The sequence below is a fragment of the Aristolochia californica genome, unplaced genomic scaffold (assembly GCF_029961685.1).
Source record: "Aristolochia californica isolate CCGP_79_NKW_82.1479 unplaced genomic scaffold, dmAriCali1.0.hap1 SCAF_6, whole genome shotgun sequence".
NCBI classification, from domain to species: domain Eukaryota; kingdom Viridiplantae; phylum Streptophyta; class Magnoliopsida; order Piperales; family Aristolochiaceae; genus Aristolochia; species Aristolochia californica.
In genome coordinates, this window is record NW_027182257.1 from 956,312 (window position 1) to 977,858 (window position 21,547).

General features: G+C 38.1%; 3 protein-coding genes across 4 annotated transcripts; 2 read left to right on the plus strand and 1 right to left on the minus strand.

The window, feature by feature from the left end:
• The first annotated feature begins 214 nt into the window (after positions 1-214).
• LOC137934637 (uncharacterized) lies at positions 215-2,809 on the plus strand. Of its 2 annotated transcripts, none has more exons than XM_068779088.1 (4): positions 215-430; positions 535-601; positions 2,303-2,413; positions 2,537-2,809. In XM_068779088.1, exons 1-4 carry the CDS (start codon positions 269-271, stop codon positions 2,599-2,601), a joined length of 405 nt encoding a protein of 134 aa, XP_068635189.1. In that variant the 5' UTR covers positions 215-268; the 3' UTR covers positions 2,602-2,809. The 2 variants fall into 2 exon arrangements, with proteins under 2 accessions (XP_068635189.1, XP_068635188.1); XM_068779087.1 differs by having other exon boundaries at positions 216-430; positions 2,300-2,413; positions 2,537-2,808.
• A 1,009-nt stretch (positions 2,810-3,818) lies between these two features.
• On the plus strand, positions 3,819-8,264 carry LOC137933886 (transmembrane 9 superfamily member 3-like). Its single transcript, XM_068777973.1, has 7 exons — positions 3,819-4,426; positions 5,038-5,078; positions 5,192-5,777; positions 5,915-6,052; positions 6,159-6,315; positions 6,680-7,164; positions 7,648-8,264. Exons 1-7 carry the CDS (start codon positions 4,284-4,286, stop codon positions 7,865-7,867), a joined length of 1,770 nt encoding a protein of 589 aa, XP_068634074.1. The 5' UTR covers positions 3,819-4,283; the 3' UTR covers positions 7,868-8,264.
• Positions 8,265-8,645: 381 nt separating this feature from the next.
• Positions 8,646-18,355, minus strand: LOC137935019 (uncharacterized). The gene is made up of 8 exons (XM_068779641.1): positions 18,158-18,355; positions 17,943-18,051; positions 16,221-16,336; positions 15,935-16,054; positions 15,576-15,665; positions 9,848-9,996; positions 9,461-9,716; positions 8,646-9,036 (listed from the first exon to the last, which is right to left on the minus strand). Exons 1-8 carry the CDS (start codon positions 18,341-18,343, stop codon positions 8,884-8,886), a joined length of 1,179 nt encoding a protein of 392 aa, XP_068635742.1. The 5' UTR covers positions 18,344-18,355; the 3' UTR covers positions 8,646-8,883.
• Positions 18,356-21,547: the final 3,192 nt, after the last annotated feature.

Genomic DNA, 21,547 nt, shown 5'->3' on the forward strand with positions numbered 1-21,547 from the left:
AAGAGTGAGAAACAAAACTCGTTGGATTTTGGGTCGGGGATGGATTTTACTAAACCCAAACCTTGTGGATGAGTCGGGGTTATAAAATAGGGTAAAGACAGGGTTAGGTTAAAATCCGGTTTATAAATGGGACACCATCTGTACTCTGCAATGGACCGGTTCGGTTGGGAATTGGCGGGACCAAATGTGCTGGTATAAATCGTAACGCTCCAACAGAAGCGGAGTTTAAAACCTAGGGTTCAGCTGAACGCATTCTGCAGAGTCGGCCATGGCGAAATTCAACGTGACTCAAAAACAGAAGCGGGCGTGTATCAGGGAACACAAGCGAGCGACTCATGGCGATCCCGAGACGCGGAAGCTGAAGGTCAAGGAGCAGCCGACGTCTCTTTCCGGAAAGCGGAAGAGGAAGTTGTTCAAGAAATGGTGCAGGGTAAAACATCGAACCTTAGCAACTCTGGCGTTCTTGGTTTGAATGTTAACTGGTCTGTGGATAAATCACATGTAGTGAAAGCTTTCTGATTTAATGTTACTCAGGAACAAAAGGACGCTGTACAAAAGGGTCTTATCAGCATGGAAGATGTTGAGATGGCAGTTGCGGAAGGTTAATAATGCTAGTTCTTACTTGTTATCTTTCGATTTATATTACTGGTATCTTCACTGTAAGAGTCGCCAGTTGTACTGGACTGTTTTTAGGCTTCCAGCTTCCTTTCTTTTGTGTGTAGATTATGTGAAGAAGTGATAGAGTTGTTCCTTGTTTTTATTGATGACTTCCTAATGTTAAAATTTCTCTCGCCTGATTTTAAGTGGTGGAGAATGATATTTCATTTGTTTTAGTGGTGGCAAAAACTTCTCTGATTGGACCATTCGTATTTAGAAAGTGATGTTCATATATTGGACAGGAAGTCATTGTTGCGGTGAATGGTGATTGATTTGACGATTATTTTTGGTAGTTTACCTTCTATGGTCTTCGTTAGGCGCTGTCATAATTCTATTTTTAGTGATTTGCAACTTAAGTAGCATATTTCTTTCTAGTTTATCATCGAGATGTTAGTGGCATCTTTAGGTATGGGCATAAATTTGTGTAAAGCTTTGGATCAGTGTTTTACAGTTATTATAATTGCATAATAGAGTTCCTGCTCTTTTCTTTGTATTTGTTTATATCATGCAGAATAAAAGGTTGATGACCTGCCAATTGTAGTTTTTCACGCAAAGTTTTGACTTCTATCTTTCGTCTTGGTGTGGCCACCACTGCCTCCAACATTGAGATCTTGGAGAATTGTCCTTGGAGGAGATTTTATAAAAAAGTTTGAGTATCGCTATCACCCAATTCATTGAAAAGAAGTATGCCGGCCAAAAATCTTGAGTGTACTAGAGCATAAAGAAATGGCATTGGCTCTATGGTACTTTCATACCCGATGGAACTTCTGCATCAAATTCCAGAAAGAAGTGGGGGTCTTGACAGTACTCTCCTCCAAACTTCTCTCACTTTCTCTTTGGCTAGCAATAGTTAAAGGCAGACATCAGATTTTCCTCCAAGCCCCCATTTATTAGTTCAATCTGGAGCAGTGGTTGATTTTCTTGCTGGATGCTGGATGTGGAAAAAAAACCATTGCCTGAAGCCCATCCTATGCACTCAACTCAGTGTAATCATCCATGTTTACCCAAGTGGCTTTAAAAGTTTGCAACTTTTATTGCCAGCATATGGACAGCAACAAGGCTGGTGGCAAGATTGGAAACATACCGTGTCTATTACACTTGGCCTTGCCGGTTTAGAAAAAGTTGGAAAATTTTCATCTGGAAAAGTTTTCAACTAGAAAGGGAATTCATTAAACCAGCCCAACGATTCCTGATAAAATCATGTAGACCTCCTAAAATTTTGATCATTTGGTGTTTCCCTTGTTTCTCTGAAGAGGTGGGACATTACTTTGTTTGTTAAATCTTCACTGAACCACCACAAGTGCCTTCTTCTGATTCTTTAGTTAAGTAGTTATTCTTTGTCGACAATTCCTTAGCTAGTGCCAATATCTTGTATAAGAAGTTGACATTGGAGTGTTGGAGTAGACAAATCAATGGGTGAAGTGAACTCATAAGAGTGCTACTGTTTCTGCTGCGGGAGTGGTTGGCATTTCTGCTGTCAGATTTAAAACATCAACAAACTGTACATTTTTTAAGGCTATTGCAAAGCCTTGTAGCAATTGTATAAGTTTTGAATTCATATACTGCAGATTGATTGAACTATACTAAATGTACAGATTCATTTTTGGTCCACAGATCCTTAATTTTCTTTTACTTCTCCTAGTAGGTACCTCTCAAGATGCAGGCACGACTTCCCAAGAAACAAGCAAGAAGTCTCCAATGAAATTTCATATGAAAAAGGGTGGAAAGCTTAGGATTAAAAAGTTGAAGCGCAAAGGCAAGTTTATCCCTTGGCTACAGTTTTTTTATATGTTTGAAACATCTAGCTTCTGGTTTAAGTTCAGTTTGTCCCAGAAATACTTATTCTTTGTTCATTTTTGTTTGATCCGGGATATTTCAGCTAACTGCAAGAGAATATCCTCTGAACCAGCACTGGCTGCTCCTGTGGATTCAATGGTAGAATGACAAGAACTTCACTGTCACCTAGTACAACACAACCGTTCATTGCTTGCCTTTAAAATTTTGTTGTTTTGTAGAATAGCTGGGAACTCTTTGTACTTATTTGACTGCAGAAGGCTAAAGAGTTATGAATGAGATTCTTACATTTCAAAAAGAAGAGTTGACTAATGAATGAGGTGAGCGGCAAGATGAGAGGGTGAAGTTCCAGTGTATTTTCCTCAAGAGGATCTCCCCCCCCCCCCCCCAAAAAAAAAAAAAAAAAAAGGTAACTTACTCAGAACTCGAGCCTAACTTGTGGTTCTCCCGATTACACTAGCTACTCGAAACATGACAGGTCTTGTCTCTTGCTTGACATTCACTCTGATTCTCTCTCACAGTAGAATCATGGATTTATTTTATCTTCCCATGTTAGCACCTGCGGGACAAGCCTCACTGGCCCGTCGAAATGCTAATGAACTCCTTTCTGGTACGCGATTTCCCTTTCCTCTCTGAATAAGAAATCAGGTTGGCATTATCTGAAGAAACGACATCCCAAGCAAGAATCAATTTGTTATTGTAGACCAAGTCCATGCTTCATTACACGATACACATTTGTCAAAGTCTTGCAATTGCTCCAGCATAGCGCCATCAATATCAAAGACTAATAAACCCTTATAGAATAATATTTTATGGTTTAACAAAGAATTTAGATCTTCATCTTACACGAAATGTTTGATGTTGATTACTGTTTAAGGGTAGGGTTGACAAAGCCTAGTAGTTTCAGCACTCTCATTGTGTGTGAAGTAACGTTTAAGCAATCATCTGTATGTATTGAAAATTCAAGTGCATCAGACAAAAGAACTTGATTAGGTGACACTTAATTGTTAGTACACTTGGTAGATGGGTTGAAATGACCGGGGAGGATTCAACAGAATTAAATTTTAAATAAAACGAGAATTGGGAATCGTAATATCTGATTTCCTAGGGCGTCAACCTTTTGAGTCGATTAATGGGCAGGATTTGATACCATTAGTCCCGTGCTAACTAAAAAACTTAAATATTAAGAGCAAGTAATTAGGGAAATCCCTGTGAAATTAATCTTAACTTTTTCTTTTTTCCTGACTACAGCTTTCCTGGAGCGAAATAAAAATTAAGGGAGTACACTATCTCGGGAGGACTGCGAACCTTTGATCGATGATTTCCAGTAAAAAGGCAATTACGAAATAAGGAAACCGATGTAAAAAACTCGGGGAAGGCTGTTTCTCTCCCTCATCCCAAAATCCCAAGGGGAAGGAACGATCGAGATCCATCCCCATCAGTTTACATGGTTCCTTAGGCAATCGACCCAGCGGAATTCCTGGAGATAACCTCTCAGATCTGCTGACCCTTTTCACTCTTCCCTTCCCAGCTCGCTCTTTCTATTAAAACACCTCTCTTTGGCCTCTCTCTCCCCTTTGGGTCCTCGCGGACTGTTTAGATTTCGGTCTTTCTTGGAAGATTTCAGCTTGGTCGATCTGGGATTTTCATTTCTTGGCCTGTAGAGCAGCTTCTCTCTTCCAAATCCGAATTTAGGGTCGTTCTCCGTATGTGGGCCCTGGTCATGATTTGAGGACAGCCTAGCTCGAAGTAGGTTGGAGCCATATCCCTCTCGTTGCTGCAATTTTTTCTGTCTGTCCGAAAAGCTGTTTCAAGAACTGAGTTGGAGGAAGATGGAAATGCTGCCGGCGTTTGTGGTGGCCTTGTTCTTGCTTTCGGGTTCGAGAGTTTCAGCAGATGGGTCAGATCACAAATATAAGGAGGGAGATCGCGTTCCCCTGTATGCCAACAAAGTTGGTCCTTTTCACAATCCCAGGTAAATCACGAAGTCTTGAGGAGAAAATTTCCGTCAGTGCTTCTTTGATGCAGATCCACACTTTTTCTGATTTACTTGTGTTAATTATGCTGCTGTTGCGTGTTGTTTGGAGGAAAAGGGCCTGATGCAGGATATCATGCTTATGATTTGAGATTCCCTGTACGATCTTGCTGTGTAGTGTTGGTGTTATATAAGCTTGTCAAAGCACTCTAGAGCTGCAAAGCTCGCATCGAGCGGAAGGCTTAGTAGCTTAGGTGGTAAAACTGGAGATTCGACAAGCAACGAATTTTATATTTGATTTCTTAGTTAGTTTGCCTCTTCCCTTGATTCTGTAATATCTCCGAAAATATGAGTTAAGTTGGTGGCAGTATTAGCAGATCCGAAAGCTAGATTGTTAGATTAGTTTCCCATATAAATTCCGGTAGAATCATGTAATTTCCTCCTGTACTTGTTTTAGATAGCTGTTTCTAGCATTCCTCGTATTCCACTACCTAAAACGTATTAAAAATTCCCACTGCGCACCGTGAATGTTAAAGTTATTCTTTTGTTTGTATTGTTACTTTTATTTATTTTTTGTCATCTTAACAAAAATGTCCTCCATGTATGTGCAGTGAGACGTATCGCTACTATGATCTACCCTTCTGCATGCCAGGTTTGCTTTTTCGCTTATGTCATCTGGTGTGATGAACTGAGAATAAATCTGCCTCTACCCTTATTGCCAAGTTGCATGGTTACATTTTAATCTACATTTATGAATTTCTGCAGAGCATGTGAAGGAGAAAAGAGAGGATCTTGGGGAAGTTCTTAATGGAGATCGTTTAGTTAGCGCACCATACCAATTGAACTTCCGTGTCGACCTGCAATCTGAAACCCCTTGTAAGAAAACACTGTCAAAAGAAGAGGTTGCAAAGCTACGTGATGCAGTCTCAAAGGACTACTACTTTCAAATGTACTATGATGACTTACCCTTTTGGGGGTTTATTGGAAAAGTTGACAAGGAGAACAAATTGGATTCAAACGAGTACAAATACTTGCTCTTTAAGCATATCCATTTTGATATTCTCTACAATAATGACCGGGTTATCGAAATAAATATACAAACTGATCCAAATTTGGCTGCTGACATTACTGAGGACAAGGAAGTTGTAGTGGAGCTCTCTTACTCAGTGAAGTGGAAAGAAACTGATATCCCATTTGAGAGGAGGATGGAAAAGTACTCAAAGTCTTCTTCTATGCCACAGCACCTGGAAATCCACTGGTTCTCAATTATAAATTCATGTGTGACAGTTCTTCTATTGACTGGGTTTCTTGCTACAATTCTCATGCGTGTGCTCAAGAATGATTTCATCAAGTAAGCCACACACCATATATTTTCATTTTACTAAAGCAAAATGTTTCACTTGTCTTATCAACTTTTTTTCCTCTTTTCCCAATGTGTACGACCTTATTAATTGGATTTTTCTATAAAAATTTATTGGAATTTTCTAGGTATTCACATGATGAGGAGTCACTTGATGACCAAGAAGAGACGGGGTGGAAATATATTCATGGAGATGTTTTCCGCTTCCCAAAACACAAGTCCTTGTTTTGTGCTGTTCTTGGATCTGGAACTCAACTGTTGGCTCTGTAAGGATTTTATTCTCTTATCTTTTTATTATAGATCTAATGAATGTTTCTCCGTGAATTCCACTTTTTATATAAATTGCTTATAAGTTAACGTTATTGTGAATAGGGCTATATTCATCTTCCTTCTTGCGCTTGTTGGAGTGTTCTATCCATACAATAGGGGGGCTTTGTTCACAGCTCTCGTTGTTATATATGCTCTTACCTCTGGAATTGCGGGCTATACTGCAACTTCTATGTACTTGCAACTCGAAGGGACTAACTGGGTATGAGTTTGCTTTGTTTACCAAGTTTAAATAATACCCTGCTCAATCTTTATTCTCTTTCTTTCTTACAAAAGAGGAAGTTCAGATATGATGGACCTTATGTTATTTGTTGTTATTTTTTATTATTAATCATCTTAGTACACTCATTTTCAGATGTTTTAGTGTAGTTTGTATTAGCATATATATACAGGGATTTACCTTAGCTCTTATTTCTGACTTGGACATTGCTGATAAGATTTTTTTTTTTCTCTGTTCACTTTTGCCTTCAGTAATATAAAGCTTTATTTATTTCTCAAAAAAAAAAAAAAAAAAAAAAAAAACTATGAAGCTTTGTCTTAGTCAGCCCTGCCATTGTGTTTTGCAGGTTAGGAACTTGTTGCTGACAGGTTTCCTGTTCTGTGGACCTCTCTTCCTGACATTTTGCTTCCTGAACACTGTTGCTATTGCTTATAGTGCAACAGCAGCTTTACCTTTTGGTACTATCTTGGTGATTCTTCTCATTTGTGCCCTTGTAACTTCTCCTTTGCTTGTATTGGGTGGAATTGCGGGTAAGAACAGCAAGGTTGAGTTCCAAGCTCCATGCCGCACAACCAAGTATCCAAGAGAGATACCTCCATTGCCATGGTACAGAGGGACTATTCCCCAAATGGCAATGGCTGGGTTTTTGCCCTTCAGTGCTATCTATATTGAGCTCTACTACATATTTGCAAGTGTTTGGGGTCACAAGATCTATACTATTTACAGCATTCTGTTCATTGTCTTCATCATTCTCATTATCGTCACAGCCTTCATCACAGTAGCTTTGACGTACTTTCAGCTTGCTGTCGAGGACCATGAATGGTGGTGGAGGTAATGCATTGTTGACATGTGCTTGATTTTACATTTGGATGCAGATGATTTTTGTTTATTGTGGTTTTTTAGATCATACTATTCTTGTAAACATTAGTTCATGGAATGGCTGTGTTTTTTTTTTTTTTTTCATTAATTGTGTGGTGCTCAAAATTCATCAAAAAAAAAAAATTGTGTGATGTTCAAAGAATTAGCTTAGAGTTTTTCTTTTAAAGTAGACAGAGCTCAAAGTAGGATTTTGTACTAAAGAAGTTACCCAAGATATGATTTTCTTATTGGTGTATGCAGGACTAGGCAACTGTGACATTTGAATTAGTAATCTTTTTAACATTATGAAAAACCATGTAAAAGAAAATATAGTTTAGACTATTAGAAACATATCAAAGCATTTGATCAAGCCATTTTTCTGAATAATGACGTGCTAAATTGCTGGCCAATGAAAAGAACAAATGCAAAAATCTGAATCTTATGATGTTTATGCAGGTCTGTTTTGTGCGGAGGCTCCACTGGTGTATTTATCTTTGGCTACTGCTTGTATTACTACTATGCAAGATCAGATATGTCAGGTTTCATGCAAACTTCTTTCTTCTTTGGGTACATGGCTTGCATTTGTTATGGATTCTTCCTCATGCTTGGAATAGTTGGATTCCGAGCTTCCTTGCTGTTTGTGCGTCACATATACCGATCGATTAAGTGCGAGTAGGTGGAGCCACAATCAAAGACCGATCGATCAAGTGCAAGTGGGTGGAGTCACTAGCTAAGATGGATCGATTGAATGCGAGTAGTAGGAGCCACAAGCTATTCCTTGCTCTATTATCAAAATCTCAGTTGTAGTATTATATTAGTGCCAGGATTAGCCAGAGCCAATTCTTCTGTCAATTACCTATATTTTCTCTTATTAGCAAAGGAACTGCCTATATTGTCATCTAGGGAAAGAAGTCTCCAGTTAGTCTCTAATCTGTAATCTCCTACTTTTAAGTCTTTTTTGGGTTTTTTCCTTTTCTGGGTTTTGTTTGTTTTTCTTGAACATACAGTTATACATCACTCTTGAGTGGTGCAATCAGAAGCATGCTTTAAAGTAGAGAAATTTGTTATTGACATTGTCCCTGATATTCTTGTCCAAAGTGGTTCTAGCGTAGCATGGACTTTGTCAAATGTTTTACCAAAGTATTTCATATGATTCAAGTTGACCAAGCTGATGCTGATGACTCCACATGGTATTCGTTTCAAACGTAGGTCCCTTGTGCTACAGGTGGGTATTGTTTGCTCTTTCTGATGGTCAAAGGAAAGAACAGCTTGGATTGATTTTTGGAAGTTAATTTTATTATTTTCCGATCTTTTTCCAAGAAATTTCAGGTTTCTTCTTTTTCTGCTCTGCAGTCGGTGTGAAGACGAGGTAGAAATTGGATTATTAACAATATGATACACTTTGGATCTTAACAAGCTGCTCGTTCTGGAATTGAAAGCAAAATCTCTTTGGCATATGACAGTTTTTATTCTAATCAGCGAGCTTTCACATAAAAAAAAACCTAGAAGCACCGGAAGGTTACAAAGTAAGACAAGATTTATATCTTATCAAAAACACGTCTAAAATTTAAAGCAGTAGTTTCAATGTAAAGGTAAGGAGTAGCAGTTGTTTAGATTTTTGTAACTTCAACACTAATGAGGCAACATAACAGCTAACATAAATATATTGATGGATACAGCAAATAGGCTTTGCTATCGCCTGAACTGCCCTGAACCCTGTAATGTTCTGCTATACTCAGCAATGACTGGAGACTTTTTCACCATTTCCCAAATCCGAGCTGAATTCTTCAACCAATCACGTTCTGAGATCGACTTTGTGAAGGAGTGACAGTTCATTGATAATATCTGAGATACCATGAAGAAAAGTCGCTCAATAAGAACAAAGTATGGTGGTTTATGAACTAGGTTTGGAGAACAATCAAGTACTACGATTGCACTTGATTGATTCTTCTAATTTGTTCTCATCTCCTATATGCTCTTTCTAATTTCCTTGGTTGCAACTGGTCTAATTATGGCCATTCAGGTACTTTCTGTTCTTTTCTCCTTTTTCTGGAAACGGCTTGCCTATCCCAGTCGGCCAAAAATATTTGAGTAACTCTCTTAACATATGGTAGATGACATAAATAACCTACAAACTTAACCATGTACTATGATCAATATGAAAACTTTCTCTCCACAAAGTCAAGCACGTAATCCATACAGAAGGCAATAGGTCGGTTCGTCCACAAGGAACAGATTTTAAGAACAGAGGCAAAAGCAAAAGGAATACCTGATCGCAAAGTTGCCCTAACATGGACGTGTAACTTTGGTACTGAGCTCTTTGTGAATCATCCTGAACTTTAAAAGGGAGCAAAAATAGATTCTGACTTATTCCTGTATTATTTGTGTTCAATTGACTATGAGATGACTCCTCTTTTGCTGTACTTCCATATTTGAATCCACAGAATGAAGAAGAACTGAAATACTGTGATAGAGCTGTTTTTAACTGAGTAATCTTCTGAGGATGAAGATCTGACTCCCGCAATCTGTACCCTCCAACAAAATAAAAACATGTTCTCATAAGAATATTCACAAAGTGTTATTTAATGTTTCAAGAACTCTTCAAGAGATGCATTCACACATCCAACAACAAAGAGGCATGGATGAAGGAACTCACTTCGTATGTACAAAAACTGGAGTAGCCAAAAACTCTTCTTTGTTCTCCAAAAAATTATCTTTATTTTCTTTGTCTGGGCCCAGATTTGAACCCTGGTTATGAGGTGATAATAAGGATGGATCAGGTATGCCATGCTTCAGTAAGTCAACCTGCAAAGACCATAAACATGGAGCCAAGCATCAACATGACTACCTTATATTAGACAGCTTTTTAAGTCAAGACTTTCCTTGAGAGAAAAAAAATCCAGATTTACGGGATGGAGAAGTGCAATGAAAAAAGCAAAATATTTGCACATGCAAACACAAGAAAAGCATAAGTTCAAAGCCATGAGCATACTTACAGTACAATAACATCTAACTTGCTCAACAGCATGATATGTGAGGCTTAACCAGCATGTGCATCACTAAATTGATCTCATTAAGTTACAGCAAGCTATACTTCGTATTAGGACTCTAGTTTTCAATTCTAACTTGTATTTATGAAGTTATAAGTGTGTTTGTAATGAAGGGCAGAATTGTCCTTTTATTATAATTTTCACTTAGTTGAAATCATTGAAGGAGAGGGCTCGATTTCTGAGCCCTCATTCAATGCAGACTCAAGTGCTGCTTCTCCCACTCTCGTCTCCTTTTCTCCTATTTTTCTCCTTTAGCCATTCAATATTATTACTTTACACTGTATCAGAGCAATAGAAGTTGATTTTGGAAGGTTCTACACTTTCTTTGGTTCTCTCTACGGTTTTGTGATCCCTGCGGAAGGTTCTTCAAACAATCTCTCTACCGGAAGCGTAAAAGTCAGACTTTTGCATCTTTTTCCCCTGCCATAACTATTTGTTGATGGCTTCTGCCACTATTAAAGCAGTTATTATATCTTACTGTCCCTGAAGGGTCCTCAATTGGATTTTATGCTCCATCCATGCCTGCATCACCTTCATTGTGCTTGCATCACCTATAGACTGCCTGCACCAGCCCTTGTTGTTACTGTTTTGACTGAAATTTGTGATGACTGATAGTAAACTTGGAACTTGTGATTGTTCTTGCTCATTATGACTGTTGTGGTTGTGCTCCAATTTGGAAGCGGAAGCGTGGAGGCCACTTAACATACAAGGTGGAGTTTGTTCTCATTGGCCATTTGGATTAAGTATAACACCTTAGATACATTTGTAGTGTATTTAGAAGGACAAAATGGCTGAATCAATTAAACATGTAGTTGTAATTAAATGCTATCAGAGTTCAGACAGTAAAGACTCTCATTCCATTCAGATTACTTCAGTAAAGTTGAATGGGTCAAATTATGTGAACTGGTCCAGATCTGTTCTCATGTTTTTAAAGGTAAAAAGGAAGACCAAATATATAAGGGATGGTTCTCCAAATCTCATAAGTGAAGATTGGGAGACCAAAGACAATTAAGTAATGACTTAGTTAATAAATAGCATGGAGTCAAGATTTTAGTGATCAGATGTAGAATTGTGGAACTTTCAAAGAAATGTGGACTACACTGGCTTCGATCTTGTCTCGGGAGGGCAATTTAGCTAGAATAAATGAGTTCTATGTGTAAGACAGCTAGCTAGCCAATGCGACCCGAAAAGGTTAACCAATTAAGTGGGACCAAGGACCCACACTTACACACACCCTGCCAAATGCAAAGTCCCCGCACCAAACCAAATGCAAACGAACTCACAAAGATCCGAACGCAGGATGGCGTGCCAAATGCAGAGTACCAAACCATCCGCACCCAACAGGTTAACCGATTAAGCGGGGCCAAGGACCCACACTTACACCCACCCCTCCAAATGCAAACAAACCAAACCAAATACAAACGAACTCACGGGATTCGAACGCGGGATGGCGTGCCAAATGCAGAGTACCAAACCATCCGCACCCAACAAGTTAACCGATTAAGTGGGACCAAGGACCCACACTTACACCCACCCCACCAAACCAAATACAAACGAACTCACGGGGATTCGAACGCGGGATGGCGTGCCAAATGCAGAGTACCAAACCATCCGCCCCCAACAGGTTAACTGATTAAGTGGGACCAAGGACCCACAATTGCACTATGTCCACCATTTTAACATGCAAAGGGCGATAGACCAATCATTGACTATTTTATAGAAATGAGGGGTGTTTTCAAGAAATCAATACTTTCATCCTTTTACTATGAATGCAAATGATATTTATAAGGACATAAACCAAATTCAGGTGGCAAGAATTCTAGATGTATGACGCGATTCAGGTACAGTTGTTAGCTAACGATGATGTGACTGCCCTGGAATATGCATTTAATCATATACTTCAAATAGAAAGAGCAGTGGCAGGTAAAAGTGAGAAGGATACAAGAATCACTTCTGCAATTACTCTCAACCTCATTGTTTAGTAAGTCTAAGATCCAAGGTTGTGGGGGCAGAGGTAGAGGTTGTGGTAGAGAATTCTCTACTTGAGGCCATGAACATAGTGATAGAGGGGAGAGAAACTACATTCATTGTGGCCAAGCAAACAATTTTTCTGATAAATACTAGGAGAAGTTCAGAAAGCCAGTGTGCACAAACTCCACTATAACAAGCAAAGACAATATTTCATATACTAGCCAATAAGAAAAAATTCAGCAACTACTCCAAAGGTTTGGTCAATTGACTTCCACATCATCCACTACTATCACTTAGCTGAATTCTTCTTCCTCAACAAGTGCTACAATGGCGACCACAGGTATGCCAACACTAAATGTGTCCCATTTTCCTTGATCATTGATTCAGAGGCGTCCACACATATGTCAAGTATGGCTTGTTTATTTCAGTGTATCACTCCTCAGTCCTATCATCATATTACTTTATTTGATGGGTCTACCTCCCCGACTCAAGGGGAGGGTATTGTGCACACTAACCTCAGATATCTTTGAATTTTATTTTATTTTTAAAACTTTCCTATCAATCCTTTGGTCATATCACTAAATCTCTAAATTGTTTTGTAACTTTTTCTCCTAATTCTTGTGTTTTTCAAGAATTACAAACGAAGAGGACGATTGGTTCCAAACATGAGAAAGGAGGGCTCTATTTGTTGAATGAGGTATCAATTCCGTAGCCAATGGCATTTACAACTAAAGATTCTTCATACGTTTGGGACATCCATCACCAGCTAAGCTTCCTTAGTCTTTCCATCTTTGCCAATTGATCTTACCTTTGATTGTGAGTCGTGTCAACTCGGGAAACATTGTCAGGTTAATTCCCTACCAATTCTACTCATAGCTTTCAAGTTTTTGAATTAATCTACTCAGACCTAAGGGGCCCATGTCGAGTCCCTAATCCTTTTGGTTTTAAGTATTTTGTTTCTTTTATTGATGATTTTAGCAAAGTTATTTGGGTGTATCTCCTTTGGGAGAAATCTGAAGTCTTTTGATGTGTTTGTGAATCAGTTTAATGCTAATGTTCATATTTTGCGTATTGATAATAGCCTTGAGTTTCTCAATCACAAGTTTATTTCATTTTGTGTTTTACATGGTCTTACTCATCAAACTTTTTGCATATATTCTCCCCAACAAAATGGAGTTATTGAACGCAAAAACATTCATTTTCTTGAAGTTACTCAAACTTTGCTATTCCACATGAATGTTCTCACATCCTTTTGGGGGGATGTAATGTCAACATAATTTTTCTTAATCAATTGTACACCATCAATTTTACAAGGATAAGTCCCTATGCAGGTTTTAGAACCACAGTGTAAACATTTTTATGTTCTTCCTCATATCTTCAGGTCTACATGATTTGTTCATTTGTTCATTAACTCTGCAAATAAATTGTCTCCTCCCTCTGCTAAATATATTTTTTTGGGTTATTCCTGTCATAAAAAATGATATATAAGTATTATGATCATGTTAAGCGTAAGACATATTTCTACTTATCTTACATTTTTTTAGAACACTCCATATTTTGAGTCCTCTACTGATTCTTAATCGTCATCTTATCCTTCTTTGGATAACCCAGTGCCTATTGCTATTATGGATGCACCGATTGCAAGTTCTTCTCTGCCACTTCAAGTGTACAACCAGCATTCTCATCATCTATTACCAGCACCAACAACTCAAGATAGCTCATGAGCCCTCTCCTTAGTCAATCATCTTCCTCTTCGGTTAGAAGTCCAATTTCTAATTTGGATTTGCCCATTGGTCTCCAAAAAGGTAAAAAGTTATGTTCTCTCATCCTATATCCAAATATGTCCCTTGATTTTTTGTCACTCTCCTACAAGTCATCATCTATGTCTCCTATACCTCATTTAGCGCAAGATGCTATGGCTTCACCTGAGTAAAAACAAGACATAGATGAGCTCAAGATATTCTAGCTCATGAGCCCCCTCCTTAGGACCAATCATCTTCCTCTTCGGGTACAAGTCCAATTCCTTCTAATTTGAATTTGCCCATTGGTCTCCAAAAAGGTAAAAAGTCATGTACTTCTCATCTTAGATCCAAATATGTGTCCCTTAATTTTTTTTCACTCTCCTACAAGTCATCATCTATGTCACCTATACCTTATTTAGAGCAAGATGTTATGGCTTCACCTGAGTGAAAACGAGATATGGATGAGGAGATGGATGTTTTGTTGTCTAAGGGGTCGTGGAGTCTTTGTGATCCACCTATGGGGCTATTGTCGCGAGATATCGTTTGGTGTACACAATTAAGTACAAAGCATATGGGACCATTGATCAATACAAGGCTAGATTGGTGACAAAGGGATATACCCAAACCTTTGGTGTTAATGTGTTTGAAACATTCTCTCCAGTTGCTTGACTCACCTGGGTTAGTAACTATGGTGGGTCCAAGATGGATAGGAGATCCATCATTGGGTATTATTGTTCTATTGGGAGTAATTTAGTAAATTGGAAGAGTAAGAAACAAGCTGCAATGGCTATATCTAGCACGTAAGGCGATGGTCACACAGTTAAGTGAGCTTATATGGGTAAAATCAATTCTCGTTGAGGTTGGATTTCACATCCAAAGCCTAAGGTTATGGAGTATGACAATTAAGCTGCAATATTCATAGCCAATAATCCAATATTGCACAAGAGGATAAAACACATAGAGGTCAATTATCATTTCATTAGAGATGTTGTCATTCAAGGGAAGGTTGTTACTCCATATGTGAAGTCCTTTGAACAACTTCGTGATGTGTTTAAAAAACCCCTTTGAAAGTGTGAACATTTGGTGTTTTTGGATAACTTGGGTCTAATTGACATTTACTCTTTGGCTTGAGGAGTGTTATTTTGGTCATTTCACATACTCATATGGATCTTATTAAGTTACAGCAAGCTAGATTTTGTATTAGGACTAGTTTTCAAACTTCATCAAATTGTGACTTGTAGTTATGAAGTTATAAGTGTGTTTGTAATGAAGAGCAGAATTGTCCTTTCCTTGTAATTTTCACTTGAGTGAGATCATTAAATGAGAGGTCTTGATTTTCTGAAACCTCATTCAATGCAGCCTCAAGTGCTGCTTCTCCCACTCTCGGCTCCTTCTTTTCTCCCTTTATTCTCCTTTAATCCATTCAATATTACTGTTTTACATAAATATATGAAAGCTCAAACATGAGTACTATAAACGAAACATAGTATGTTTTTAATTTGGCTAAAACAATTACCACGTTATTTGTATCCAGAAAGCAATCAAATACACCACCTGATTAAATATAATGTTGCCAACAACAACAACATCAAGTTAAAAAATTTCAAAAGGGAAGGCATACCGTTAACATAAAATGCCACATATTTATATCATGGACATCTTCTGATATCACCAGAAGAACGTGACAAATGGATGCCAGGAAAACACCAAGCTAGAATGGTTCCTTGCACCACCAGAAAACAATGAAACCAGATCAGGCATGATAACAAAATTGTCAAATCATCTTTACAATTTCAAATGCATGTGCAAGTGCACGTTTTTGTGTGTGTTCTGATGTGTGGTGATACGGGTGGAAAAGAGGAAAAGTGTACGTAATATGTAATATTGCTTACAATTGATCTGGTAGAGAAAAAGGTGACTTCCATGGGAAACTTTTTCACTAAAAAGCACAACATACTGGATGCAAGATGTTAATATTACCTGAATACCCATCAGTTCATGAGCCAGATCAGCTGAGAGGGATTCACCATTCAGTACAGATATTGCAGAGGAGCCATCAGGCCTCATCATCTCAGCTAAAACAGAAGGACTGAATATTGGCTGCATAGAAACAAAGCAGTAATGGTTGAAAAAGAAAACACGTGAAGATGTACAAAATGCTAACATTGCAATAAATTCTGACTAGAGGTACAGGGAAGCACATTGCTTTCTGCTAGAGCTGAATAGAAAGGAAAAAAAAAAAGAATTAGATAATAATAGCACCAACCTGGGTGTCAAGAAGTATAAGCCGCTCAGTAGAAATTCTTAGTTCAATACCCATGGTACAGTGCCTTGCCATTGCCCTAGTTTCTTCCAACTGTGTTACAAAAGGTGGTAACATTCCTGCCAGCGGAAGTAACCCATAATTATCAATCTCCAGCTTTACTTAAAGGAAAAAGAGAATACAGACTCAAGTTAACGAAACTAAGGGGTTTTAGGGTGAACAGGTGCGCCAATCTTGCATTTTGTGAATGATAGAGTATGCTTTGGCAATGAAAATCTTGACCAGATTACCAATGCTAAAGCCCTTGTCACTCACAAAAAAAAAAAAAAAAAAAAGAAGCTAAAACCCTTGTCTTGTTTACATATCCTATTCTGAGTAGTGTGTAAGATCGAACCAATCAGTTTTTGGAGTTAATCTGACTTTTGTCAGTACTATTAATATGATCCTACCCTTGGTGCCAACTAGTTTTCCTCTCACCATCCTATCTTGGTCTACCCCTTTTAGTTGGTTGTCCCTCTAAGGCTCTTCGGTATCTTTTCCAAGTAAAAGGATAAAAACACTTTTTATAACTTTCTGAACATGAGAATCCCCACAAAACAGCATACTGAATACACCTAAGTGAAAATCTAATCTGTAGACAGACCCAGATGATGAACAAAACAAAATTTACAGAAACACACAAGGAGCGAGAGGAAATAGAAATAAATGATGCTTTAATACTTGAATGGGAATTTCACCAGACAGTAATCAATATTGCACCTCTCTAAATCCTTTTCAGAACTCTCCTTTGAAATAAAACGGTTTAAACAACATCAAGTTAGTGTTGATTTTGGCCACCCTAGTCCATTACGGAATGAAAGCACAAGAAGTTTGATGCAAAATACTATCAAGTGAAGACAGATCATCACATCTCTTACTAATAGACTCAAAAGGCATTATCAGATTGAAGCGTGCATATGTTCATGTCAAACTGAACTTTTATTTAGTGACAATTTTTTTAATATATTCAATGACGTTTTATCTGTCCTTCAATTGAGTAGATCCAAGTGGCTCAACTAAAATCATCAACTAAGGAAATAAAATATCGAAAAACAAACCAACTCTGCACCTGACATGGGACCCAAACATTTGAATGAAATAAGCAAATGGAGTGGAACTCCTGTTATTGACACCTTGTCTAAATACACAGTTTGATATTATATAGTATTTTTTAAATCATTGTCAAAGACAAAATCCACCTTTTTCTGTATATTTATCGTCTGGAACTCTCTCAAGTCACTCATCAAAAATTTTCAAATGCAAAACAAGGCCTTTAATGGTAAAACCCTAGTACCAGTTCAAGACTTCAAGTACTTGCTTAACAGGAAATAAACATTGACAAGAACTAAGCACACGCGTATTGTCAGTCACAAGAAACTGCTAACTATGTCAGGTAGCGAACAACTTACAGATTTTTCATCTGTATATTAAGGCTTAATATTGGCTCTAAGTAGTACGATGGAACAGAATGAGAGTTTCTATACTTCGTCTACAAAACTTCGCAAGCCTACTGGCTTCAGAGACGCAAGATTGCCCTAAAATTTTAGATCATTAAATTAGAAATCGTTTCCCATTTTTTTACAGAAATAAACTAATCCTGTTCAACTACAAAGCACGCGAAGAAATATACAAAGCAACACAAAAATTCCATATGACAGAAAATGAAACGGCAAATGAGAGGATTACCTGGTGAGCTACCATCAAAACCATAAAGCTCATTCAGAATAGTCGACTTGCCCACTCCAGGAGGTCCAATCACACCGATGACGGTGAAGTCGGTATTATCCGTCAAAAACTGTCTCAAAAAACAAAACCCAACCATTCCAGTGAGGTCTACAAGGGACTTTCTGAGATTCTGACTACTCTGAAACAAAGAGGGAAAGTAGAAAGATTGCATTTACCGGAAGAATGCGATCAGTGTGAAAATCCCACGAATCCGAGAGGAGATTGACAGGCGGTAGACGAGATCGAAGAAGAACTGACTCATCTTCACTGCGAGCGAATTTGGCGACGCTTGACCCAGCCGGCACTGACGCGGGCTTCGCTAGCAGGATCTTTGGAGCCGCGGCCGAAGAACCAGAAGCCATCGAAACGAAATTTTAGAGATCAAAGCGCGAACTTAAAAATAGCTGCGCTCTTATTAGCGTCAGTTAATAAAAACACTATACGCTTAATTACCTACATACCCCTGTAATATATCATTAACAGCCCAAAGTACACTTACTTTTTAGATAAATGCCTATATACTCCCCATCAGAAGGGGGTGTTATTGCGTCCCTGACTCAAGTGAAAGTGAATTAGATTACACTCTCATTGACTTGTATACTTTAGGGTGGTTAGTCCAACACGAAGTGAGATAAATTACTCTCACATTATGTAGTTTATTAGATTAAGGGGTTAGTGTAGAATGAATTATACTTCAAGTGAATCATGTCAATTCATTCTCTTAGGCAAGAGTCGGGAAATTTGGATTCATGTTAATTCAAGTGGATGAACATGTTTAGGTTCAATCAATTTTGGATTAAATGAGTGGAGTTGTACAAAAGGAGCTATTTTATTTAAGCCAAATTCCTTCCAACTCGCAGTGAGTCCAGTCATCATACCACAAGTTCTTATTTAACTCGATCTATTCAATTCAAATTTTTGTAAGTCCAAGTTAAAAATTCCTTATTCTTGTTTTTATAAAGGGGGGTTAGTCCAACATGAAGTAGATAAATTACTCCCACATTATGTAGTTCATTAGATTAAGGGGTTAGTGTAGAATGAATTATACTTCAAGTGAATCATGTCAATTCATTCTCTCAGGCAACAATCGGGAAATTTGGATTCATGTTAATTCAAGTGGATGAACATGTTTAGGTTCAATCAATTTTGGATTGAATGAGTTGAGTTGTACAAAAGGAGCTATTTTATTTAAGCCAAATTCCTTCCAACTCGCAGTGAGTCCAATCATCATACCACAAGTTCCTATTTAACTCGATCGATTCAATTCAAATTTTTGTAAGTCCAAGTTAAAAACTCCTTATTCTAGTTTTTATAAAGGTATATAAGCCTTTCAATCGAATTGAGTTGGGTTGGGATCAGGTTCAAAGCATATAAAGCATTTGGATTGAATTTTATTTAACTATGGGAAAACTATCTTCACTCTAAACCAGGTTGGAGGTTACCAAAAAAATTTTACCCTGGTTTTTTTTTTATTTTTTGAGTTGGCTTGGGTCTAAAATTTTTATTGAGCCACTCCTATGCCACCCTGATACCTGCTAGGTGGATGGTAGGCTCGGTCCTAGGTCGGTTCAACTCAACCAGTCCCGATCTTTAACCGAATTTGAGATTAGGATTTCTTCATTTAGTAAAACAAGCCAATCTTGATTGAGCCTTGATTCGGTTCACAAGCTCACGAGCCGGCTTAGTAACTTAAATGTCTTCGACTTCAGGGATGACTAGGAGTCTTTAGAAAAGGTTAGAGCTTATCCACTCTCCTCTAGACTCAAGTCTTCCTCTTCCTCTTTGAGTCTCCCATTCACTTATCCCATATTCTCTAACAAATCGACAGTCGAAAAACTCTTGGACTCTATCATAGGATTCCTTATTTCAATAGCGTCATCACCATGTTCTTCGCCACCATTGAACGTCTTCTCGTTTTTACCCTATTCCTTAGCCTCTTCATCAACTAGTTTTCATCGAGATTTTCTATTGCCGACAGAACAATATAGACATTAAAGGTAATCTTTGTCCATATTTATTTCCACTAAGCCTTGGATGAGGTTGACTGCAAATGAGAATTCCCCTATGATGTCTTGAATGAATTCACTTTATCCTTATCCCACACAATTGTCATTCTCTTTACTGCATTTTGTGTTTCTTTTATACTATAAGTCCTTAAACTTTGACATACACTGGTCTTTCTTATACTAATACGGTTGTTTTCCTTTTTTGCATTTTTATGTACAATTTTTTGTACATTAATTTTATATAAAATTTTAAATATAAGTTGGAACTTGAACCAGACTCGATCTTGATATAAAACTCTAGGTTAAAATTTTTGGACTCATTCAATTCCAATTTTAGGTTTAAGGCTGAAATTGAGTTTGAGCTCAAACTCGAATTTGAAGTAATTTGATCAAGTCCACTTCGTATATGCACAGAGTCTTAAGATTTCCCAACAAAATGGATGTGAACGAAAGTAGATCCCGCCATGCATGTGTTCCATTGAAGGCAACCTATTGGTTCTTTCTTTTTCGTTTTCTCTTTCTTCCTCCATTGAAATGGTGAGCTGGGTTTGAAAATTGAGTCGTCCAAATGAAAGAGACTAGCAGGAACAGGAACCTTCATGATGGTCCCATCCCAGGTCACAGGTTGATTTATAGGAAGGACTAATCTTCATGATGGTCCCATTTCCTCCGCAGGAGAAAGCCAGGGATGAAAATGATTCTCCTACTTTGACATTTGATAAGCAAAGATTTAGCTTCAAAACTCTGCACATGCACGGAGGCTCCAGAGGACCAAAGAAGGATTATGATCCGACGAGGGGATCGTCAGCTTTTTCAACTTTCTTTAAAATTATAATTTCTACGAGTCGAACCCAGCGACAGTAGTCAATGATCAGCAAAAAGGCTTCCTTTCCGGAGGATAATCAGAAAAACTATACCGTAGACGAACCAGGCAGGAAAACGAAGCAGATTGTCTTATTCCTTCCTTTCTATTCTCGCATTGGATCTTCTTTTCCGTTATCTTTCTTCGTGGGTGTGATGATTCCAAGCGTGCCTCCCGGAGGTTCTTTTCCTCCTCCTCTCTTCTTTTTTCTTTATTTACTGAAAGTGATCCACAACTCGTTTCACAGCTGTCAGATTCTCCCCTAAAAAACCCCAACGGGAAAAGTTCTAAAATCTTCCCAGTAAGTTTTTACAGAAAGCGGGGCACAAATACGCAAAAAATGACAAACAAGCATTCTGGATCGACACAGACCACAAAATCGCTCATGGGTTTTGGTTGGCCATCGAAAAGAATCAGTAATTTTATCGCAGCTTAACGTGTTTTCTACAGGAAGCAGAGCACAAAGAAATCACGAATAAGATACAAACCTCGAAATGGCTTCTCAGTTCAGGTTAGTAATTTTCGCAGACCTCGAAAAGAACCAGTAATTTAATCGTAGTTTGAAGTTTTTAAAGTGGTTTCTGACCTTTACACGCCGAAAGCAAATGACATTTTCGTTCTTTTCTGTACGCATCGTCACCCACTACGCATCGTTCGAAAATCCTGTTATGATTGGATGTGGATCACGGGATGGATCA